The sequence below is a fragment of the Myotis myotis genome, unplaced genomic scaffold (assembly GCF_014108235.1).
Source record: "Myotis myotis isolate mMyoMyo1 unplaced genomic scaffold, mMyoMyo1.p scaffold_m19_p_20, whole genome shotgun sequence".
NCBI lineage: Eukaryota > Metazoa > Chordata > Mammalia > Chiroptera > Vespertilionidae > Myotis > Myotis myotis.
In genome coordinates, this window is record NW_023416325.1 from 2,289,656 (window position 1) to 2,311,751 (window position 22,096).

General features: G+C 40.8%; 1 protein-coding gene across 5 annotated transcripts in view; it reads left to right on the forward strand.

Moving 5' to 3' along the window:
- The window catches only part of PITPNB (phosphatidylinositol transfer protein beta), a 59,906-nt gene that overhangs the window by 32,030 nt on the left and 5,780 nt on the right, over nt 1-22,096 (forward strand). For 3 of the 5 annotated variants that reach the window (XM_036353411.1, XM_036353410.1, XM_036353415.1), the window contains exons 8-10: nt 6,341-6,418; nt 19,012-19,122; nt 21,234-21,356. In XM_036353411.1, the coding sequence (XP_036209304.1) occupies nt 6,341-6,418; nt 19,012-19,122; nt 21,234-21,356 (312 nt within the window). The remainder of the gene's footprint in view (nt 1-6,340; nt 6,419-19,011; nt 19,123-21,233; nt 21,357-22,096) is intronic. The other 2 variants (XM_036353413.1, XM_036353412.1) reach the window with 1 other exon arrangement.

Consider the following 22,096-nt stretch of genomic DNA (forward strand, 5'->3'; position numbering starts at 1 on the left):
AAATGAGAAAGAATGGAAGAGGTAGGCGATTGGCCTGGTTGTGCTCTAGCCTAGCTGTGCTCTGGGCTGTGGCCACCTTTTAGCATAGAGCTCTGTTGACAGCTTCTGCCCCCCTTGCCCTGTCTACCATGCTAACCCTCCTCCACACTCCACCCCACCCCAGGTCTCTATGCAGGGTCTCCGTGAGATTAGAAACACTACAAAAAAGTGTTCTGTTCGGGTGTGTAGGTTTGATTGTATTTCTCAGTTCTCAATGCAGTTTAGAATTCAGCTTTTAGGATTCATTGGTGGAAAGCCAGTAAGGATTAATGAGAGGGCTGAATTAGAGAATATTTTTTAATGCAGTTTTGTTCCTCTGAGGTACATTCAGTAACAGAAACTAGGCCAACAAGTTATTGACAATTAGTGGTCCTTTGGGAATCTGCTTTAATGAATAGATAAGAATGATTTGTAATTAGCATAATAATTATATGCAAATGAATGCTTCTGAATTGCTCTAAAACACTTCTGAACTGTTTAAACAGCCCTCCTGAGATCTTGTTACTCTATTAATTTGTGTAGCAAATCCTTTTTTCATAGATCATGCAAAGATAAACTTCAGTCCAGCCCCTGTCCAAATTATTATGTATTCCAAGGTGGTAGGACCTGAATTAATGAGATTTACTTATACTATATTAATGGCACTCTGTGGGAACCTGAATCGGTGAGGAGTCACTGGGGAGATGTAATTAAAAATAGAAAAGAAAGCTGCTTATTTGAAAATAACTGTTCAAATGAGTTTCTTAAACAAGTTAGTAAATGTTATTTCTCTTAACACCGCTGTTACTTGCTATTGCAAAATGTAATGCAAATATTTTTTATTAATAGGCTTCCCCTTTGGGGTCTGGCTTGCATTTTGTCAACTCCAGTTAGTTATGCACTAGGGTCGTTGGTGATAGGATCCAGGAATCCCTTGTTTTCTATGTGCTGCGATATTGAAAAATGCAGGGCAGTGCTAATAAGTGATGTTTGCTATTTACCTTCGAATTTAATTTAGTCTTTCTCCCACCCTGGCCTTTACTTTTCGAATGTGATTAGAGGAAATAAGCTTGGCTAAATTGAGCGGCAGTACCTGTGCATTTTAAACTTAGTGATTATCTTGGAGCTATTTGAATAGACACCTAATTAATCATGCTATGCTCAAGGAAAGCACTTGATGGCAGGCTGCAGGATCCTAATATCTCTCTCAAGTTTTATGTTGACCCTGTGGGATTGTTCCTCTTTTGGGGGGGTGGGGCGGGAGGGTGGCTGAGGGGGTGCTCTTCAATAAGCAGATGTCCAGGAATCGCTAATGGTGCGTTTGGGCACACTTTTCCCTGTTTACATTTAGCCTCACCTGGGGGAACCCATTCATGGTTCTGTAGGCAGTTTCTGGTGTCTGGAGTTTATTTTGATTTTTCCACAAGCTGTCAAGACACTCCTACCAGCCTGCCCTTTACCTTCTACTCACTTCCCCATTCATAATCATGAGTTAAATCTGGACTCACGGATATTTAGGTTGGCTCAGCACAGATTTTGCACTTGTATTTTGGGGGACAGCCACCATGCTTAAAGATTCATAAAACTCATATTCTTTGTCTTCAAAATGAATCTGGTTTCTGTTGAGGGTTTCTATTGAGAGCTGTAGTGAGTAACAGATGCGTACCCAAGAGGCAGCACAACTTTTGTATTCCAGTGACAGAGAACAGGTATTTATACGAATTGAATGAATGTATTCTGTGGCTCCAGCTTGGAGACTCAGGAATCCATTTATTTTCCATATTTTATGTGTTCTCCAAAGGGTGTCTTGACTTTCTTGCCTCCTTTTTTTTACTTAAATAAGAGTTTTCAATTAAATGGAGTTGTGTTAACACTCATCCGAATCTACCTAATGTTTATACCAGTGTGTTTTCTGTGGTTCAGGCACTGGTATTAGTGGAAGCGAGCAGTGTCTAGGGACATCACACCTAACTTGATAATGATGGTTTTACTAAGCCCTTATCCTGGCCAGGCCTCTGGGCATTCTACAGATAATTAAAATTTGATCATAAAAAATTTTAAAACGCAATGCACCTTAGCAATAAGGTTTTTCTACCTTTAAACATGATTTTAAAACTCATTTTACAAATACATTTCCTTGGCCTAGTGAATCTGCTTTCTTTTTTTCCCAAGGATTACAGAAAGTGCATAGCAAATGCAGCCTTCAGAATACCCAGGAGCTGAAGACTCAAGTAGGCTACAGCTGTCTTCACCCACTGTATTCTAAAAGAGCTAATGAGATGAGAAGTCTGCAGCTGGTGGCAAGCACAATAAACCATGAGCCAAGGGCTTCTCTTCATCAGAGCCTCCCTTTCCCCATGGGATCCCAAAGGAGACAGAATACTAACAAAGCCAGCAGGCTGTCTCATTCCACACTATTGCTCATTTGCAGCTATAATTGGTAGCTGAGGTTGCATTCTCTATGCTGAAACTGTCATACATGAAAGAATATATTTGTTCGTTGTGATACGGATATAAATCGGCCAGTTTTCAAATACAGAAAGACCAAACTAGACACCCAAGAATAAAATGCAGCAGCTAAGATACTGTTCAACAAATTAAATGTTTGTTGCAGAAATACAAAACCGAGGCTGTGAAAACTACACCTGCTTCCTGCTTTTTAATATCTTGCTACTTAATTCAGCTGATTAAACATTTACGTGTTCAAACTAACAAAAAAGCACAAAAAATTCCTAGGTTTTGACAAGATGCATTATTCTCAACTGTCAAGGTTAAGGTGCTATTGTTAATAATTGGGTTTTGTTACATGTTCAGTATATCTTTAATATCTGCTGCTCTATATTCCAGAGAAAAAAGCGGAGAGGGAACAAGACAACGCTTTAGAGATATATGTATATGTAGTATTTTATATGCATACACTCATTTCTTGTAGGAAAATTTACTTCGGTTTCTGATGCTGCTGCTTTTTTGTGTTTTTGAAATGTGGTTTTGCTTCTCTGCATTTGTGGACACTCATTCCCCTCTCCTGTGTAAGTGCCAGCATGAGCCCAGGACAGAGGCTAAGAAACCTTGTGTTGAAGTCCTAGGTGAGCCATATCATCTCCTTGTTGGACGGTGGCGTCCTCATCTGTAAAGTGAGGTTTATCGTCAAGGTTTATTTCACCTGTTAACTCTGTGAATCCATATTGCAGAACAGCAGCCAGTGAACAGCCAGCACTGAAAGCGAAGGCTCAGAAATACACTTTGTGGAACAGAGTGAAGTTTTAAAGTGTTATTTCCTGTTCTTCTGTTAATTAATCCCTGTCAGATAGGCATGGAGAACCTGACGTTGCACCCAGATGTGGAGCTGGTTTAGGAAGGAGAGGGGTATTGTCCAAGAAGTCCATGTTACCCATACACTCACATTGTCACCTTCACTGGGGCCATAGTCATGCTTAGGGCCAGCTCCTGGGCAAGCCACCGTCTCAATTAATTTACCTCTAATGAAAACAGAAGGAAAGCAAGGTGTCTAATAGGGCAGGGTTAGAAAAAATTTATGCTGGCCACAATTTAGACCAATTTCACTTTTCTTAAATTAGTCGTTTCTTGGTGTAGGTACTACCCTTAGTGTATTCCTTCCACCAGTGGGTTTTTTCCCTTTAACCCTACTGACATTTGTGTACACTCTGTTGTGGATTGTGGTGTGCGTTTTTTTCTCCGTTGGAGTGGACAAGTGTAGAATCCACAGAAGTAGTTCTACAGTCTCCATTTACTTCATCGATTCTAAGATTCCTGCCCCCTTGACCTCCCCCCTCACATTTTATTATATTCAAATCAGGATTTGTCTTTCAGTTATAGCATGTTTATTGGCTGAATGCTTTCCTTCTTAATGGATCACCTCTCTTAAACTTAGGAAATGTGGTATTTGCTGTTCAACTCATATAAGGCTCTATAACATTTTAGATTTTGAAAGAAAAAAAAAATGTGAGCATGTTGCCCACAATGAGGTCACACTCAGTGAAAAAGAAAAAAAGAAAGTATTTATTTTCCCTCAAATGTAATGAAACACCAGCCAAGTCTCTGGGCATTGTACAGATAATTAAAATTTAAGCATAAATCATTTTAACACAATGCACCTTAGCAATAAGAGTTTTCTACTTTTAAACATGATTTAAAAAATACATTTTCTTGGCTGGTGTCTGGTTGGTTTCAGTTCTGACTAATTCTTCTGCATTCTCTGTTGGCAGCTAGCGGGGTCCTCCCTGGCTTTCAGGTGCCTTTCCTTTGTTTGCCTCTCTGTCTCCCTCCCAGCTACACTGTGACTTGCTAGGAGCCAGAGCCAGGTGCCGGCTCTCCTTACTCCTCGGACTACCTCTTAGCGTCCTGTGCGCTACCTCCTCCTACGTGGTGGCTGACGAATAAATTGACCTTGATTTCGGGAGATGATGTTAAAAGTGATTATTTGATATGATGTTAAATGTTTTCAATGGAGAAAAGTGAGCTTGTCTCTGGGTTTTAATTCTAAGCCTCTGACCTAGAAGAAAGTGTCCTATGGATTCCATGATTATTTAAGTTAGCACCATGGCCGGTTCCTCGCTGTGAATCCAGGCCTTGGGAGACCAGCCCTGTGCCATGGATTCTTTTCTCAGTCAGCAGTGAAGTTGTTAATTTTTAGGGTGTGGTTCTAAATAGGAGTTTCAGAATTCATGTTCGCTGATGGTAATTGAACTCCTGCTGATGTGCCCAGACACATGAAGTAACCCCAGTTGTCCGGCCCCTTGCCGTTGGCTCACCCCTGTTTGTCATTCCTGGGTAATACTGACTGACCTAATGCCTGTGGCTATACCACATCGTGTATTTTAAGCAGTAAGACCCTGTGTGGCCTGCTCAGTTTGCTTGCGTAGTAATTTTAGCTGATTGTTGGGCCTTTTTATAGCTTCTTAGACTACCTTTAAACAGGCTTCGAGGTCAGGGTCGTACCTTTACCCAGCTATCTTTAAAGTTTTGTTTTTTTACCCGAACCTCACATTTTTTTCTCCCTCACATTTATAACTTTCTCTTTAGGAATCATTATGTCATATGCACTTACTGAATAGCTGTTGAGTCTTGTTGTTGTTGTTAATCCTCACCCGAAAATATTTTTTTCATTGATTTTTAGAAAGAATGGAAGAGAGGGAGACGGGTGAGAGAAACATGGATGTGAGAGAAACGCATGGATTGGTTGCCCTGACCAGGAATCCACTGAGCTACACCGGCCAGGGCTAGCTTTTGAGTCTTGATTGGCCGCTTCTCAGCATGTTCTCATTGATTTGTGAAAGTTTGTGTTGTGCTTTGGAATATGTTCAGTGCTAATCTCTAGAACAACGATTTTTCATGTTGACTTGTCTGGGCACTTCCCCCGAAGTGTGTGGTCCCGCCACCAGTGCTGTGAAGGACTCCTGGGTCCAGAGTTCTGCGTGAGAGGGGAGGGCTCTTTCCTCGTAGTATTTTCAGTTGACCAACTGACCTGCTCACTGTCACTATTACAACTCATCTACACCTGAACTTTAGCTCTTCAAAGGTAGTTTTTATTTCTTCCTATAGATTGTGCACATATATGTGTGTAATGACAACAGAACTTTTGTAAAGCAAACAGGTTTAAAAAGGTTTACTTCGTTCATGTTCTCTGTTCTATCAGAAAGAGTATATGAAGGGAAATCGAGTTTATACACACTAGAGCCTTGCATGAAACCTCAGTGCTAGAGCAGTGAGAGGTACCTCTTCCATGAGGAAGTCACAGTATGTGTATCCCATGGCTCTCCGTGGACTAGGGTTTGGAGGGGATGACTTCCTGGTTGAGGCATCCACCACAGACCCAACCATGGGAGACATGGGAAATGCCGCAGAATCAATACTTCCGTTCTGTATTTCCAGTTACAGGAGTGGCTCTCTGGGAGGGAAGTTAGTTCTATGTCATCACCTATGGGTATTGGTGAAACTTGAATGGGCATGTTTTATTTTTTGAATATGATACGTATATCAAAATGCTGGAACTGTGGAAAAATGTTGGAAGATTTGTTCTTGGAGATAGCTCTCCAATAAACCAGCAGACAGCTAGTCAAGACTTCTATTACCTTTTATTATGTAGTCATTTTGCCTTAAGGTAAAAGTTTAAAACAGAGAGAACCAAAGTGAAAACTTAATGTCATATAGAAGTGTTTTTCTACTTTTATTTTGTACAGAAGCACAATAAGCCTAATGAGTTGCTGTCATGTGTACCAGTAGCTGCAAAGCGCTGTTCTGACAAAGTTAAAGAATTTTCTCTGGTTTCCTTCTCCACTTCTGACTTTGTTTTGCTTTGCAGGACTACAAAGCTGATGAAGACCCAGCGCTGTTCCAGTCAGCCAAGACCAAGAGAGGCCCTTTGGGACCCAACTGGAAGGTACTGGATGCTGACCTTTCTGACAGGCAGAGTCTTGGCAACAGAACGCTTGACAGGGCTTGAGTCTGGGAGAGCTGGTGACGTTTAAGTGAAAAATAGAAATGGCACCAAAATAGTTTTATTTGTGATAAGGACTTACAGCCAGTTGCAGTTGGCCAGCAAGTCTGTGTTGCATTAACAAACAGGACCGAGCCAGAGTGTCACTTTCGGCATAATGCTATTCTGATAACTCTTAACAGAGACAAGTGAGTTCGTCTTTGGGGATTGTATTGTTCTCTTTGGAGACTTGAAGCAGTACAAAAATCCATGTTAAGTGGGCGTTTCTAGTTTAAATTTAGTCTTAGTGAAAACTGAACATGCTCCCTTTGCCCAAGCTTATGCTCCTGGCCTTTTAATAGTTATATTTTGGAAAGCAGGACACCAGAGAACAATGGCGATGGCAAGTAGTTGCTTTCTAGTAAAGAGCATATCCTTATTTTGTTCAGGGAAGTAAGAAAAGTAATGTCCAGGTAATCATTTAAATTGCCGTAGAAATATAATGCATTTTAAAGACATTCGTTAAACTGAATGACAACCCTTTACAGAAGGCTTAATGTGTTGATGGCAAGTTATGATAGCTAATCTGACAGGAGAAGAGGAGCATAGGAACTTAAACCTGCCCCGGGCAGATTTCCCACCAACAGGATTTTACTTAGAAACGAATCTGTCTGGGTGCTAGTTGTTGCTTGCAGGGAGAGGATTAGTGTAACAGCCCCACAAGTAACCCATTGCATGGCTCTTCATGGGCGTCAGACCGTTTTGTAGATTGTCTTGCATGTCAATTAAAATGAAGAATGAGTCTGACTTTCTTCTAAAAGAAAATGATTCATAATGATCTTATTTTCACATTTGTTCGCTGGGTAGAGTTCAATTCCAGATTCTCCCAGTTTAATGGCCATGACTAGAGACGTTTAACTTAATTTCCAGGAAGTGATATTTGTAATTTACAAATCAAGGGACAAATTCAGTATGCATGATCTCAATGTACTCTAGTGGGTTTTTAAAAAAATCCCTCCCCTTACCCAGACTTGTAGCTGTGGACTTCAGGGGAATCTTAGGAGATTAACGGCGGCCTTCTGCAGGAGAGTGCGGGCTAGGCAGCAGCAGTGGACAGCTTCTGAGGTTGCCACGTCTTCTGCTTCTAAAGGGCCGTCTTGCTCCAATAAGTAATAACTCTCTTGTTGACAGGACTTTTACAGGGAATGAAGGGCATCAGGTTGAGACTCAGAGGTGAATTAAATACTGAATTTTCTTCAAATTATCCGTGTTTCAAGTGTAAACTTGAAAAGCATTGCTACCTTACATGGTCAGCTATTATGTTTAGGCTCAAGTGTTGGCTGTAGGGACGCCTAACCAGTGTTATCACAGGCACAGCGATAGTTTGGCACTATGGCTTAACTTTACCTAATTTCCAAACTTTACGAACTTGGAGTACCATTTTCATTCCCTCTTTATGTACAATTTTTACCTTTGTAACTAGCACTGATTTGTCGTTATCAATTATGATTATTTAAAATTCTAGAATAGCTTTAGTTTTTAGAAATAATGGGAATTTTGTTGTTTCAGGTTGTAATATTGCAGTCTTTCCCCCCATTGTGTGTGCGTATTTATTAAACAGTAGCTTATTATTTCTCTGGGAGAGTGCTGGCTGATAGTCATGCCTTTCTACCCATTTGCCTCTTGGTTGTTAACTTTAGCCCAATGATGGTGGATGTAGCTACTCTTATAAATTGAGTTACTGCTTAACTGAATTTCAGTGAATTACCATGATTAGAAATAACTAGGGTAATCAAGATTAACTAATTAAACCATCTGTTTACTGCTGTGAAGGAAAAATAGAGTAAGAAGGATGACGAGCTGATAGTACAACGTAGAAAAATAGGAGCCTGTGGCCTGGCTTGATCTGATCCGGGCACAGGGGCCTCTACTTATCACCAAACGTGCTCATGGTGGCATTGAAGGAGCACTGGGGAAGGTGACAGGTGGAGATTTCTGTACTTCTGCCATATGAGAGCAGGGGACGGGTGCATGGGAGTTAAAGCAAAAAGGAAGAAGAAATCCCATCTGGACCCACTGCCCCAGGACTGTGAGAAAGCGCTCCTGGGGAAGTGCCTCCCGATCGTTCACAGCTTTGAAGGCCGTCGATGCCCCTCAGCAGAGACCCACCTTAACAGCACAAATTCCAAAGTGCACTCACAGCTCGTTAAACCTCAGGCTCTCTGGGAAACTCTCTCACTTACCCCACGGTGGTGTTTTCCTTCTGAATTATTGCAGTATTTACCGCTTGTCTGCACCAGACTGGAAAGGGGAAAAAACTTTTCCCTGGTGCCAGGCACTATACAAGGTCGCATTTAATCTTCACAACCTTCCTGTGGGGTAAGCACAACTGCTTCGTTTCATAGATCGGAAACTTGGCTAGAGAAACACGGGCAGTAGTTGTAGAGGAAACTTGATTCCGTGCTATCCGCCGAGATGTGTAAGGTGTGGCTACGTAGCGGAATCTGACTCAATCCGGTGTTTCCAGATCACCAGCCTACACCTTTTATGCTGTGTCATATCATGGCAATTGTGTGCTTTTCTGTATTCGTGGGGCTTGTCAGAATTTGGTGATTCCTGTTAATACCAGTCATGTGTTTCCAGTGTTGAGGGGCTTTGTAGGTGACAGTGGCATTAGGGAGATCCATTAAAAACCCATGTAAGCTGTGACTTAAATAACTGAATCCTAACTCTGCCTTTGCTTCCACATCTCTAAAATGGGAATGATACTAATAACTACCTCAGGGTTGTTGTGAGAACTAGATGAAGTAATGAATGAATGTTGCATTCCTAGCAGAGAGGAGGTACACAGTAAGTGGTAGCCCTTATCATTGTCACCATGAAAAGCCCTCATCATCTCTCGGTGTTGATGAGGTCAATAGCTGTGATATCCTATTTATGACAGTTACTCCTTTTCTCTGTCTAGTATCCAGGGGTTCCCTGGTTCTAGTATCTGGGGGTTGTCAAATACATCCTGGTTTACCTGTCTTTACCTCCCGTGGTTATGTGGTTAATGGTTGGCCCTAAAGCAAATGCCACACCGTTTAAAAAGCCTTCGCTAGCAGGGCATATGGGGTCGCCAGGGAGATTTTAAGATTTTCCATGATGGTTAAGAATACAGGCCTTTTTATTTTAGCCTAAGGTCTGATGCATCCTTTTAATTTTCAAAAACTAAAAACTTAGAGATGCAGGCTTTAGTTGTGTATTCATTTTCCCTCTGAAAATAAGAGTCTCAAAAATCTGAGCACATGAATTATATTTTGTTATTTAGAGTTTAACCCTTGATGAAGTGACTCTGTGCATAGTGAAAGGAGAGCAGTTTATCACCTGATAAAGATTTTTGCTCAGGCTGGATCGTGTGTTTCTGTGGATATAAATGTCTTGCTTCTCTGTAGCACTTCACATACATGTGTGTGTGCATGTGTGCGTGTTTGGGTTTGTTTATGTTTGGGAGGCTTTGTGTGTGTTGTGGCATTGGTATGACTACTTGTTCTGATGGTTTATGAAAAACAACTTACATGTGGATTCCTTTAGTTTTCCAGTTTGCCTCCTGATCTGGTGAGGAGTTGTCATTTTAACAAATTGAAACACCACCTTTGAAGATTATGATGTCATTTTTATCTTATGGCAAGGCCTCATTTCTTCCTTCATTTAATCCAGATGCCTCTGAAGACTTAAGCTTTTGGGTCTACATATATATGATAGCCAACAGTCAGGCGTGTAAGAGTCTTTGTAAGAGGCTTAGCCAGAACATCTCGCCCTTGCAGTGCTTGACACTTCTCAGAAGACTCAGCCAGTATCTGAATATTGGGATACAAGGAGGTCAGGTCAAATAAAGAAGCTGATCCAGAAATTGTGACTTTTTAAAAAATATGTTTTTATTGATTTTTTTTTTGAGAGAGAGAGAGAGAGAGAGGGGAAGGGAGACGGATAGAGAAATAGACACATCGATGAGAGAGGAACATCATCAATCAGCTGCCTCCTGCACAATGTATTAGGGATCGAGCCTGCAGCCTGAGCATGTGCCCAGATTGGGAATTAAACTGGTCCCCTCTTGGTTCCTGGGTCAGCGCTTAACCATTGGACAACACTGGCCTGGCGTGACTTTTATCTTTATACAGGGTGGGGCAGAAATAGGTTTACAGTTGTGAGTATGCGAAAACAGTTTATTCTTGCGTTATTTTTTATTGATTATTGTTATCATAAGGCACGTCCCATTTCTCTTCTGCATTAGGTAACTCCGGGCAGCAGCAGTTCTGGCAGTTGGAGCTTAGCCTTTCAAAAACAGTTTGTCATGCTGTTTACCTGCTCAGTCACGCTTTAGACTCATAATTGCTGGAAAAGCCATTCTGGATCCTCCAAGCCAGTGGAGGGCAGCCGTGTGTGTGGATTTTAGGAATGCTAATGTGTTTCCTGCCCAACTATCAAGACTTCTTTCTCTTCCTACCTCGTATCTGTATAAAGAAGGTGGAAGGCTTGGTTGTCGGTGACCCACAAGGTTCTGTTGGCTGGTGATTGGTAGAATAAAATGGGGGTGGGGGGTGTGGGAGAAGGTGGAACTTAGCTGTGGAGATAGATCTCTTTGAGATTTAGACGAGCAGGAAAGCAGCCCAGAGAGTCCTCAAGAGGTTAATGAGCACTGCCCTTGACTGGTAGCCTCCCAAGGGAAAGACTGCGCGTGTTCTCCTGTGTCTTCATCTACACATGGCTGTGACTCCCAGGAAGGATGTGAAGGCATTTTAAATATATATATATATATTGTTTTATGGAATGTGAAAGCATTTTAAAAGCTGTTCCCTCTCTAATCTACATTTGAAATCCCATAGTGAGTGGTATAATGAAGCTTAATAATTAGTTTCTTGGTTAGACCACATCATGGATTATATCTAACTAGAGGCCCAGTGGACAAATTTGTGCGCGGGTGGGGTCCCTCAGCCGATCAGGACCGCGGGATGTTGGCTAGCCAGGGGGAGGGGCTGTAGAAGGTTGGCTGTGGGAGCGCACTCCTGCGTTGACTGTCTGTCCCCTGGTGGTCAGTGCACATCATAGCGACCAGTCGACTGGTCGTTCTGTCGTTTAGGCTTTTATATAGATAGATAGATGAAGCAGACCTTAAAAAACATGGCTGATTATTTTGAGTGCCTATTTTAAACCAAATAAAAATCAAATGTTGGACTTGACAACTAGGTTTTTAATTTGATTTTTTTAAATGTGCATTTAACACAGTATAAATTATGCATCTCCTATGGAGGACACCAACAACACTGTTGCATGTCTTCAAGAAGCTAAGTGCCCAGGAGCAGTACATGATGAGTTCTAGATTTACCTTGAATACAAATGTGTCTGTTCTCAGGCAGAACTGAAGGAGTTGGGCCTGAAGGAATGAAGTGTCTTACTCGGGTTCGAGAAGGGATTTGGCAGGCTGGGCTTCTTGCAGTGTCTTACTGACACTGTCAGGGACATCAGGTTTTCTTCATGAGTTTTATTTAAAGAGTGAACTTGTGTTTTCACTTGTATGTAGTGTCACTCCTGGAGTAATTGGACACAAGCATGAAGCATGTCATCGTTCTTATTAGTAAAATGGGTGTGAGCTCCAAAAACATTAAGTTTGGAGACATGGAAAATGGGCATGATGATCTTCTCACGGGCAGTAAATTTTCCTGCCTTAATTTCATTTTGCTTATTTTTGTGACATTAGTTTAATGTACAATTGGTTTAATCTTTTGAACTTGATCTCACATTTACTTCTTCCATTTAACATTTCTTATTTGCCCAAACAGGTAGGAATCTTCTACCTCTGAACCCTTCTGGGGGCCTTTGTTGATGACCTCATGGCACTTGGTGTGTTTGTGTCTGGGAGAGGGTTTATGTCTTCCCTCTGTCTCCCTTCCCCAGCCTCCTGTGTTCGTCCCACATTATTCACTGAATTTCCAGCCATGGGCTCTGTGTCTGACTTAGCTTATCTAGCACAGATGTTTGCTCAGAGTGGATACTGAGTATTTACTGGATTCCAGGTAACTATTTTAAACCAAATAAAAACCAAATGTTGGGCTTGCCATATACTTCGAGGGAATATATGTCCGGTGTAGGTCTATCAAAATGACTAGCAACATCTAAACAGAAGTGAGGGAATGGCTGTGAGTTGGGGCATCGGGTTTTGCTGGAAATTGCAGTACACACATTTCACATATATTCTGTAATCTTGTGTTGATATTTACTGATGCGTGTGCTGGCTACAGCCCCAGCAGATCATTTATTTTTAACTTGCTTAGTGAAATCTGGGTTGGAAACTTACATTACAAAATCAACAGCTGAAATTGAGCATTCAGACTCTCTTAAATGGAAAAATTAAGATATGAAGGGAGTGTGAGTCTTTCAGAAACTGCTGTGTCCTCGCAAAGTATTACCTTTGGTTGAATGTGGCATATACCTGTTCCATCTTCATCCCCATACATTTCAAGTAAGAAGCTGTGTATGGGGAGTTTATATGTAGCAGAAGACTGTGAGAGACTATTTTTAGAAAATGAGTTTTCAGAATGCCTTTGGTTGTGGTTGTGTTTTTTTTTTTTTTTTATTCTCTTACATTTGTGTATATTTTTTTGTCATAGATACAAGAAACTAGTTCTTGTGGATAACAGGGCTGATTGCTCACCATTCCAGTTAAACATGCTGGGTTTTGTTTAGTTATGTTGTGAGGCTTTAGTATACATTACTCTCCCCTAGGCCTCATCCACATACCTCAGAGTAACCTAATATGTGTCGTTAAATTGAAAACATGATTTGAGTTTGGGGGCTTCATTTATAGTAAGAAATGTGAAATATAAGGAATTCAGTGAATACACAAAATAAATACAATTTGGGGAACATTTCACAACTATGTTACAGATGAAATTTAAATTATGCAGAGATGAGTCATAATTTTGGGTTCTTCTGTTAGCCCATGGTTTTCATTTTATAGAATTTCTGATTGCTCTTGTCTTTTGGTAACCAAACATTTTCAAATACCTTTTATTTTCAATTATTCTTTAAAATTTTTATGCTTTAATCTATATAAATCTTGTGTTTATCAGCAAAATAATTCTATTTACTGGTAAATTAGGAGTGTTAACCCTGTTTTGCCTGTTTTCTGGTTATATTTTTCAATTGATGAAGAGCAAAGATTGGGAAAACATATGTATTGTTTAAGGCCCTAGAAGAAGCTGTCCTGTCTCCCAGCAGTGAGCCTTCTTGAGGGCTGGGAGACACCCTAGAGCCCCTTTGGGTTCTCCTAGAACATTGCTCTGATTGGGCTGGGGATCCCAAATATTCGTCCCATTAAGATTTTTCACATTTTAAAAGTTATGCATTTTTTCCCCACAAGAATATTTCTGATAACTCTGAGAGTTGATTATATTTTACTCTGCATACATACTTGTTTTTGCTTTAGAAGTTTAAGATTAGGAAAAATTAAATATGGACTGGACTAAAGTTATATATTAAAGATCTTAGTTCAGTTTTCAGCTTGATTTTGTTTCGATTGGATTTATTAAACATCCAAAACAAGGAAGGCAGGAAAACATTTATATTGTTTATAGTCAAAGAAGAATAAAGATTTGAAATATTACCCAGATAATTTAGAGCAAAGTAAATCTTTGTCCTAAAATACTCAGCTGAGGGCAAAAAGTTTTTAAGAGTTTAATATTAGTTTTTTTATATAATGATATTTATATATTGTTTTGAAAATGAATTATACATAGGAGAGAATAAAAATCAATTATAGGCTCACTAATTACTTATATTTCCTGATTCATGTAATTGATTTTGTTATAAGTGTTTATAACATAGACCTATTTATATTCATATTAACCTTTTTTGTTCTTTTTTACACTGTTAATCATTCATTTAAAAGATAGTTTCTACTGGCTATTTGCATAGCAGGCCATTGTTTGGAAGGCCTATGAGGTATCTCACCACTCTCCTTCAGTACATGTTGAGTTTAATAAGTCCAGGTTTTTGTTGTTATAAATAAATCTACAGTGTTGTTATTTTCTTATTTGATGAATTGGAATACATTTCTGAAGGCAGAATTACCAGATCAAAAGTATATGGTATACATAGGATATGGACAGCTTTGAGATTTTTAATTACATGGTATTATGCCACCCCAGAAAGATGGTGCCAAGCGTATTCTTTTAGCCTTTATTTACTGCATCTGGGCAATTTGACTATTTTCTGTTTTATCTATTATCTAATCCCTTGTTTTAAGATCATATCTCAAACTAACAGATAAATTGTGTCATTTTTAAGATTGGATGAGACCTCAAATATCACATATATTAGTAATAATAATTGAAGAAAAATATATAGCTTCTATGTCCTTAGCTTTCTCATGGGGATATTAGAGAGTATGTGAGATATTTATACTCACATAAAGAATTAGGCCAAGAAATAAAAGCAGCAGGCAGTTTATTATTTATTTATTTTTCAAATATGATGTTTTTATTGATTTTAGAGGGAAGGAGAGGAAGAGGGAGAGAGAAACATGGATCAGCTGTCTCCTGCACACCCCTTACTGGGGATGGAGCCCGAAACCTGGGTATATGCCCTGACCAGGAATCAGACTGGCGACCTCTCGGTGCATGGGACTTAACCAACTGAGCCACACTGACCAGGGCTGAACTTTTTTTTTAAAATAATTTCTTGTAAGTTAGATGGAAAACAAATAGCAGATTGAGACTGACTATACATTTTAGATTTGGGGAAGATAGCTTAGAGAGAATTGGTTCTTTTTTGTCCTGTCCTATCACTTACAGTTTTTAAACTAAACGTTATAGGCCCTTATTACTGAATATTTACCAGTATTGCTATAATTGACTTGAGCAGTCTGCCAGACTCACTGGAAGGAATGTGAGAAACTATGTAGGTAATTGTTGAAGCCACATATATGCTCTGTTCTTGGAACCCAAGATTGGTATGGGCTTGTTTGTATTAAATGTAGCTTCTTTGATTAGAAAGAAACTAAATTTATGCTTGATCCTACTGTTTTTATAAAACGGTGGGAGAATTTTGAAGAGTCAATGTCCTACTAGAAATACCCAAGGCTTTCATTTAGCACAGGGCGTCTAATGATTTGGGCTTTGGAGTTACAGTGTCAGCAGTCCCTACTGAGTAGGACCTTGGAATGTTTCATCTGGAAGTCATGGAAAAACAGAGGACTCAGCCAGAGTGTGTGGGCAGGGGGCTTTGTTAATAAGCCCAGGAATATCGGCGAGGGTTGGGGGGGGCGGGGGGGAGGAGACAAAATCATAGGACGTTTTAAGACAAGACATTGGATGTCAAGGCCACGTGTGTTGCCACCTGTGGCCCTGGGCTGACCGTGACTCTTGAGGAGTAGTTCCGTTCACTCACCCCTACTTTGGAAGGCATGGAAGTGGAGAATGGAAAGCTATGATAGAGCCCAGCCTTCCATTTTACTGACAGAGAAGCGAGGCCCAGAGGGGTTAAGGACCCTGCCCACCTTACATAGGAAGTGACTTTGCATAACGGGGACTGTTTGGCAGGTGTATCTTTTTTTTTTTTTTAAATGTATTTTATTGATTTTTTACAGAGAGGGAAGGGAGAGGGATAGAGAGTCAGAAACATCGATGAGAGAGAAACATCGATCAGTTGCCTCCTGCACACCCCCTACTGGGGATGTGCATGCAACCAAGGTACATGCCCTTGACCGGAATCGAACTTGAGACCCTTCAGTTCACAGGCCGATGCTCTATCCACTGAGCTAAACCGGTTAGGGCTGGCAGGTGTATCTTAGCACTGTCTTCTACAGATATCCAAATTGTGTTTCATATGAAGGTCTTCAGCGATGCTCACTGGATTAGAGAGGACCTTAGCACTGGCTCATTGCTTATTGGAAAATGATCTCCGAGAGACCGGTTTTGTCATTATTTCAGTAAAGCTGGGTACTCAGGAGCTATCTGTGTGCTGTGGAAGGCACACAGGAGAGCATGGGTCCTTGCGGGTCAGGGAGGGGGGTGGGCAGTTGCAAATATGTGGTTTTTGCCCAGGGCCAAAGCAGCCACAACAGAAGGGTGGCTCTTCTGGGAGGTGGTTGGCACCAAGAGTAGTGGTTTTATCATTGCTTATGAACATAATTACTCTCCTCTCTGTCAGCCACTTCTGTGTCCTCTGGCAACACCTAGCACAGATTGGGTTGTAAATGGCACCCACTTAACACTTAACTGAATTAAACTTGTTCATAAAGTATGGGTGTGTGTGTGCACGCGCACATTTACCGAATTTTCACAGTGGAACTCTGTTTTATGGGAGGGAAATCATGGAAAAATAGAGATACGCTTGCCAAGTTCCTCTGTTGACGGAGAACTCACCTGGAAAAGGATGGTTTGCTGTATGTAATAATCTTATTTACATGCTTATGGTGTTACCCCATTGATTTAAGTCATGCACCAGCTCATTATTCAGAAGATGAACTGTTACTACAGAAGAGGTTTTCTGAGAAAAGTTGATCAATCATTCGGGACTCTATAGGACATTGAGTTATATTAATAATACCGAAGTAGGATTTTTTTCATACATCTTATCCTTAGAATTCACTTGAAACTGGAACATTATTGAGAGTTTGGGGAGTGAAATGGGGAATGGGGTCTGGTGCTATGATTCCACAAATGAAGAATAATCTTGAGGTTTTAGAATAAGACCTAGAAATTCATCATTTTTTTTTGGAATTCATGTATATGTGGCTAAATAGAAAGCATATTTGTTCATACAGCAAACTTATTGAAAGTGGGATATGCCAGTGAATTGAAACTGACAGGAAGTGACAGTGGCACACTGTGACTGATGCTGGCATTGTAATGTCTGGAATGCTGTGTGAGGCTGAGAACAATGGTGAAGAAGGGGAGAGCCCTTGTAAAAGGCTGCTTTATCTTTTCACTCAATAATTTGGTTTTTACAAAAAGGGTCCCCGTAGTGTTGCACACGACTTTCTACTCTTTTATGAAGCTTTATTTAATTTTTTTTCAAAGTGGTAAATATGACTCTATGAAAGAATGAGGGAGAGAGAGAGAGAACTAACATGTATTATGCCCTAGAGTTCCACCAGCTAAGTGTGGCACATACACTGCCTTAGTTGGGTTTGAGAAGTAGCTTTCATCTTGTAAGTACACCAGCATTGGGGCTTAGAGTTTACAGACTGGCCCTTTCCCTAGACCACACCTGCAGCCCCTCTGCTCTCTGTGGTTCTTTGATAAGAACCTGCCTTTTGGGCTCCACTCAGCCCGGCAGGTAAGACCATGTCTGCCTTTGCTTGCTGCTGTGAGCCCATCCCAGGCCCTCTTCTGGGTCGGCTCGGGGGTCTTTTGGTCTTTCGGACACACCACCTTGGAAGCTGTGTGCTGCGAGCTCCTGGTTCAGCCCCGCAGTCACCTCTTCCCCTCACGAAAATGAATATGCTGCTATGGAACCTACTAAGGCAGGAGCCTGCACGGAGTCACAGAAGGGGTCAGGAATACCATGGACTGCCGTCGCCCTGCCCAATTTTCCTAATCAAAACCTCAGAGCTAGCCAGAAAGCTGCAAGAAGAAAACTGTGACCACCTCCACGTAGATGCAACAGTTGTTGACACTTTGGCATATTTATTGTCCCCTCTCTTCTCATTTTTCCTCTTTCTCCCTCTCTCCACACAAATACATAATTAAACTTTTTTTTGACTGAATCTAAAAGTTCTGTGAATCTAGGGTGGCATAACCTGAGGATTCAAATTCTTGTTGCTCCCTTATGTTTTCTTGGGAATGTAAATTGTAGACATTACATTTTGTTTCTTTAGTCCCTTTTAATCCAAATAGCCCACCTACCCCTCTCCCTCGTTCATAGATATATATATATATCCCCCCTTTTTTTTACCATAACAACTCTTGATTTGATTCCCTGACTTCACCATTTCAACTATCAGGTGTAATCATTTGTGGATATTAAAGTCCGGATGTTTGGGACTTGCCTTCGAAGACTTGATGCAGATCAGTTTTGCTGCTGCCTCCCTTTGGAAATCCCCCTTCCATTGAGATCACCTCAGCTAATAAAACACAGCCTCCCCACTTGCCAATGTTTGAAGACACAGAAGACAACTAACTTCATCGTTTCTTATTGTGCCGCAGCACGTTCATGGTGGGAGTACGATAATGGCTTTACGAGAACACTCACGTATTAAAGGCTCACTATGGATACGATGTGAATAGAATTTGGTGTTTAATATGAAATCTGAATAGTGTAATTTGAGACAGAGCAATGCGCCTATTAAACTGTGGAGTCAGGAAGTAACTTCGTCTGTGGAAGGAGGGTTGCAGCGGGGGAATTCGGCTGCTTTTGCTAAAAAGATTTCAAATATCCAAATACCTAAGTTAAACACACAGATGAGAGTATAATTTTCTTCATGCATGTCTGTGATGTCATTACACAGCAGTCAGTTTTCATCAAAACATAAATATTGAAGTCACGATTTCCCCTTTTCAATGTTCCTCATCTAGAAGGAGCTGGCAAACAACCCTGACTGTCCTCAGATGTGTGCCTATAAGCTGGTGACCATCAAATTCAAGTGGTGGGGGCTGCAGAGCAAAGTAGAAAACTTCATTCAGAAGGTAAAGTCTGTTAAAACTGCAGTGATTTAAATTTAGCTTAAGATTTGAGGTAGCTATTCATGGGATATTTGCTGTTACCACTTCTTTTGTCTCATGAGATAAAGATCACTGTTCCTATATCAAATCTCTGCCCTTCTTTTCTCCCTAGAAACAGCACTGATAGATGCCAGCAGAGGTTTTAAGGGGCTTGCTTTAGGGAAGACTAGCGTTTTTTAAAATATATCTTTATTGATTTCAGAGAGGAAGGAGAGGCAAAAAGAGAGAGAGAGAAACATCAGTGATGAGAGAGCATCATTGATCTGCTGCCTCCTGCACACACACACCCCCCCCCCCCCAACTGGGGATCGAGCCCCGCAACCCAGGCATGTGCCCTTGAGCGGAATTGAACCTGGGACCCTTCAGTCCACAGGCCAATGCTCTATCCACTGAGCCAAACCGGTAGGGCAAGTCTCTAACATTTTTTGTTCAAAGTGCTTTCCTGATGGTTAGCCCTGATCTTCTGTAGAGAGCCTTGTCCACATACAGCATGGCCCCAGGGGGCGTGGGGTGTCAGCATTGGCTGGAGGGAGAGACCAGGCCTCGCCCCTTGAGGCGCTCCTTGTCCCAGCTCACCTCCATGCCCCTCCCCCCTCCCACAGATCTCTGCACATACACTTCCTTGTGTGCTTTGCGCTCCTTTGTGGCATGTCTTCTTTTGGGGTCTTCGCTAAGAACAGCTACACTCTGAATCTAGGGTAACAATCCGAGGATCCAAATTCGAATCACCTTTTTCATGACTTATTTATTAAAATGAAAGCTGCAGGAACAACTGATCTAGAACAGCGGTTCTCAACCTGTGGGTCGCGACCCTTTGGGGGTCGAGTGACCCTTTCACAGGGGTCGCCTAAGACCATCGGAAAACACATATATAATTACATATTGTTTTTGTGATGAATCACTATGCTTTAATTATGTTCGATTTGTAACAATGAAATTGGGGGTCACCACAACATGAGGAACTGTATTAAAGGGTCGTGGCATTAGGAAGGTTGAGAACCACTGATCTAGAATGAGGAGAGAACTGCAATTGTATAAAAATGGACATGGCTGTAAGCACAGAAGGAATATGGAAAGTTCTTGGGTGTTTACTTTTCCTATAGGGTGAGTGTGTTTCCGTTATCATTATAAAAAGCCCCTTTGTGTCTCTAGAGCCCACACGGTTTACAGTGGCGGAGTTTCACCATAATTTTTTTTACTTTTAAACTGTAACTGCTCTAACGCTTAAAAAAAAAAAAGGATCTTAAAGTCTGGAAACTGATTCTTCTTGGGCCTGCTTACAGTTGGCCCACAGTAGGCACTCTGTAAATATTGGCTTCCTTCTTTCCTCTTGGATCATAATAATAGATTAGCAATCTAGTTCTGATAAATAGAAGTCACACATATAATTGATGAAGTCCCTTCTGTTCATGGGAAAAAATGTAAAAGTTGAAGGCTGTCCAAAAATAGTAAAGTACTCACTTTCCAGTACACTTTTCTCTCTCCTTGGAAAAGTTTAATAAAACTTAAAATAATCCAGCAACTAAAATCACTAATTATATGTATGGTTTATTTATATATACATATATACATACATATATGGGCAGTAACATTAGAGTAGAAAAATTAACGGAGTGTATGTAATAACTCTTAATTTAATAAAACATCTTATTCCAAGAGCCCGGGACTCCCCTCTCAGGATGTTATTGTATTCCACCTCACAGTATTCCTTTGAGTTACAGAAAAGTTAGAAATTTGAGTTGACCATTGGTGATTGACATTTAGAAAAGGTAATAATAAATCAGGCCCAGCAGGAGTTTATGCAGGATTAGCATGTACTCATCACATTTTTTTCAGTTTCCAGTAAATCATACTTCCTCTGCAAAGACGGACTCTTTCACATTTCACAAGGAAATCCTTATTTTGTTTTACAAAATGGTAATGGTATGAAACTAAGAATTTCACCAATCGACATAGTAGTCTTTTCAAACCAAGTGTATGTGGATGTCATGTGTTAATTGGGACATATAAAGTTCATGTGTCATTAATCTTAGAGATTGACCATCTTACACTGCTTTTCTTCTTTGTTTTAAAAGCAAGAAAAAAGGATATTTACAAACTTTCATCGCCAGCTTTTCTGTTGGATTGACAAGTGGATTGATCTGACAATGGAAGATATTAGGCGAATGGAAGATGAAACCCAGAAAGAATTAGAAACAGTAAGACCTCCTGTTTTGTGGAATTTCCCTAATTTTCCTTTCTAGTACCGTGTGTGTGCTTAGTAAGTATAGACTTAGCATTAAGAAGAGTATTATCAGAAGCCATTCCTTAATCTGTATTTCCTTGTCACAATCAAGTTTTTCAGACACTAATATCTCTTCACATGTTCTGATTTCTCTTTTGTTGAGCATCTTTTCATAAAAGTAGACTAGAGCTTTCTTGATTTAGAACCTGTTGCCTGTAAGGTGTCCAGTTGTTTGTAAATTCTTTTTTATGCATTAGTTCCCTTTGATGGGGTCAGGTTTGCCGTCCTTGTAGACCCACTTTATCAGGCCAAGTTGCCTTCGGCTCATTTTGCTATCATCACAGTGAGTCACTAATGTTAGTGCGGGAAGTCCTAGTTACCTCTTCTGTAGAAAGGATAAGAGGAGTGGTTTTATCACTGATTTCAGAAAAGCCTCCTCCCCTCCCACAACTAGCGAGGAATCATTTCTTTTTAAGCTTTAGGCAGAAATACTGGTGATCCTTGGCCTGGAGGTTAGCCTGCCATGTTTCAAAGTTAAACCCACCTAGCTCCTCCTCCCCAGGACCAGTGAGCGGGCCCTTTAGACAGGTTCTTCCCGACTTCCTCTTGCACGTGTCTGCTTTGCTTTTGCTCTGGGCTGCACTTCTTTTCAGTTGAAAGTCAGGCCCCCCAGGGGACATGAGCCCCAGGAATGTCCAGGGTAGGCTAGTGGTT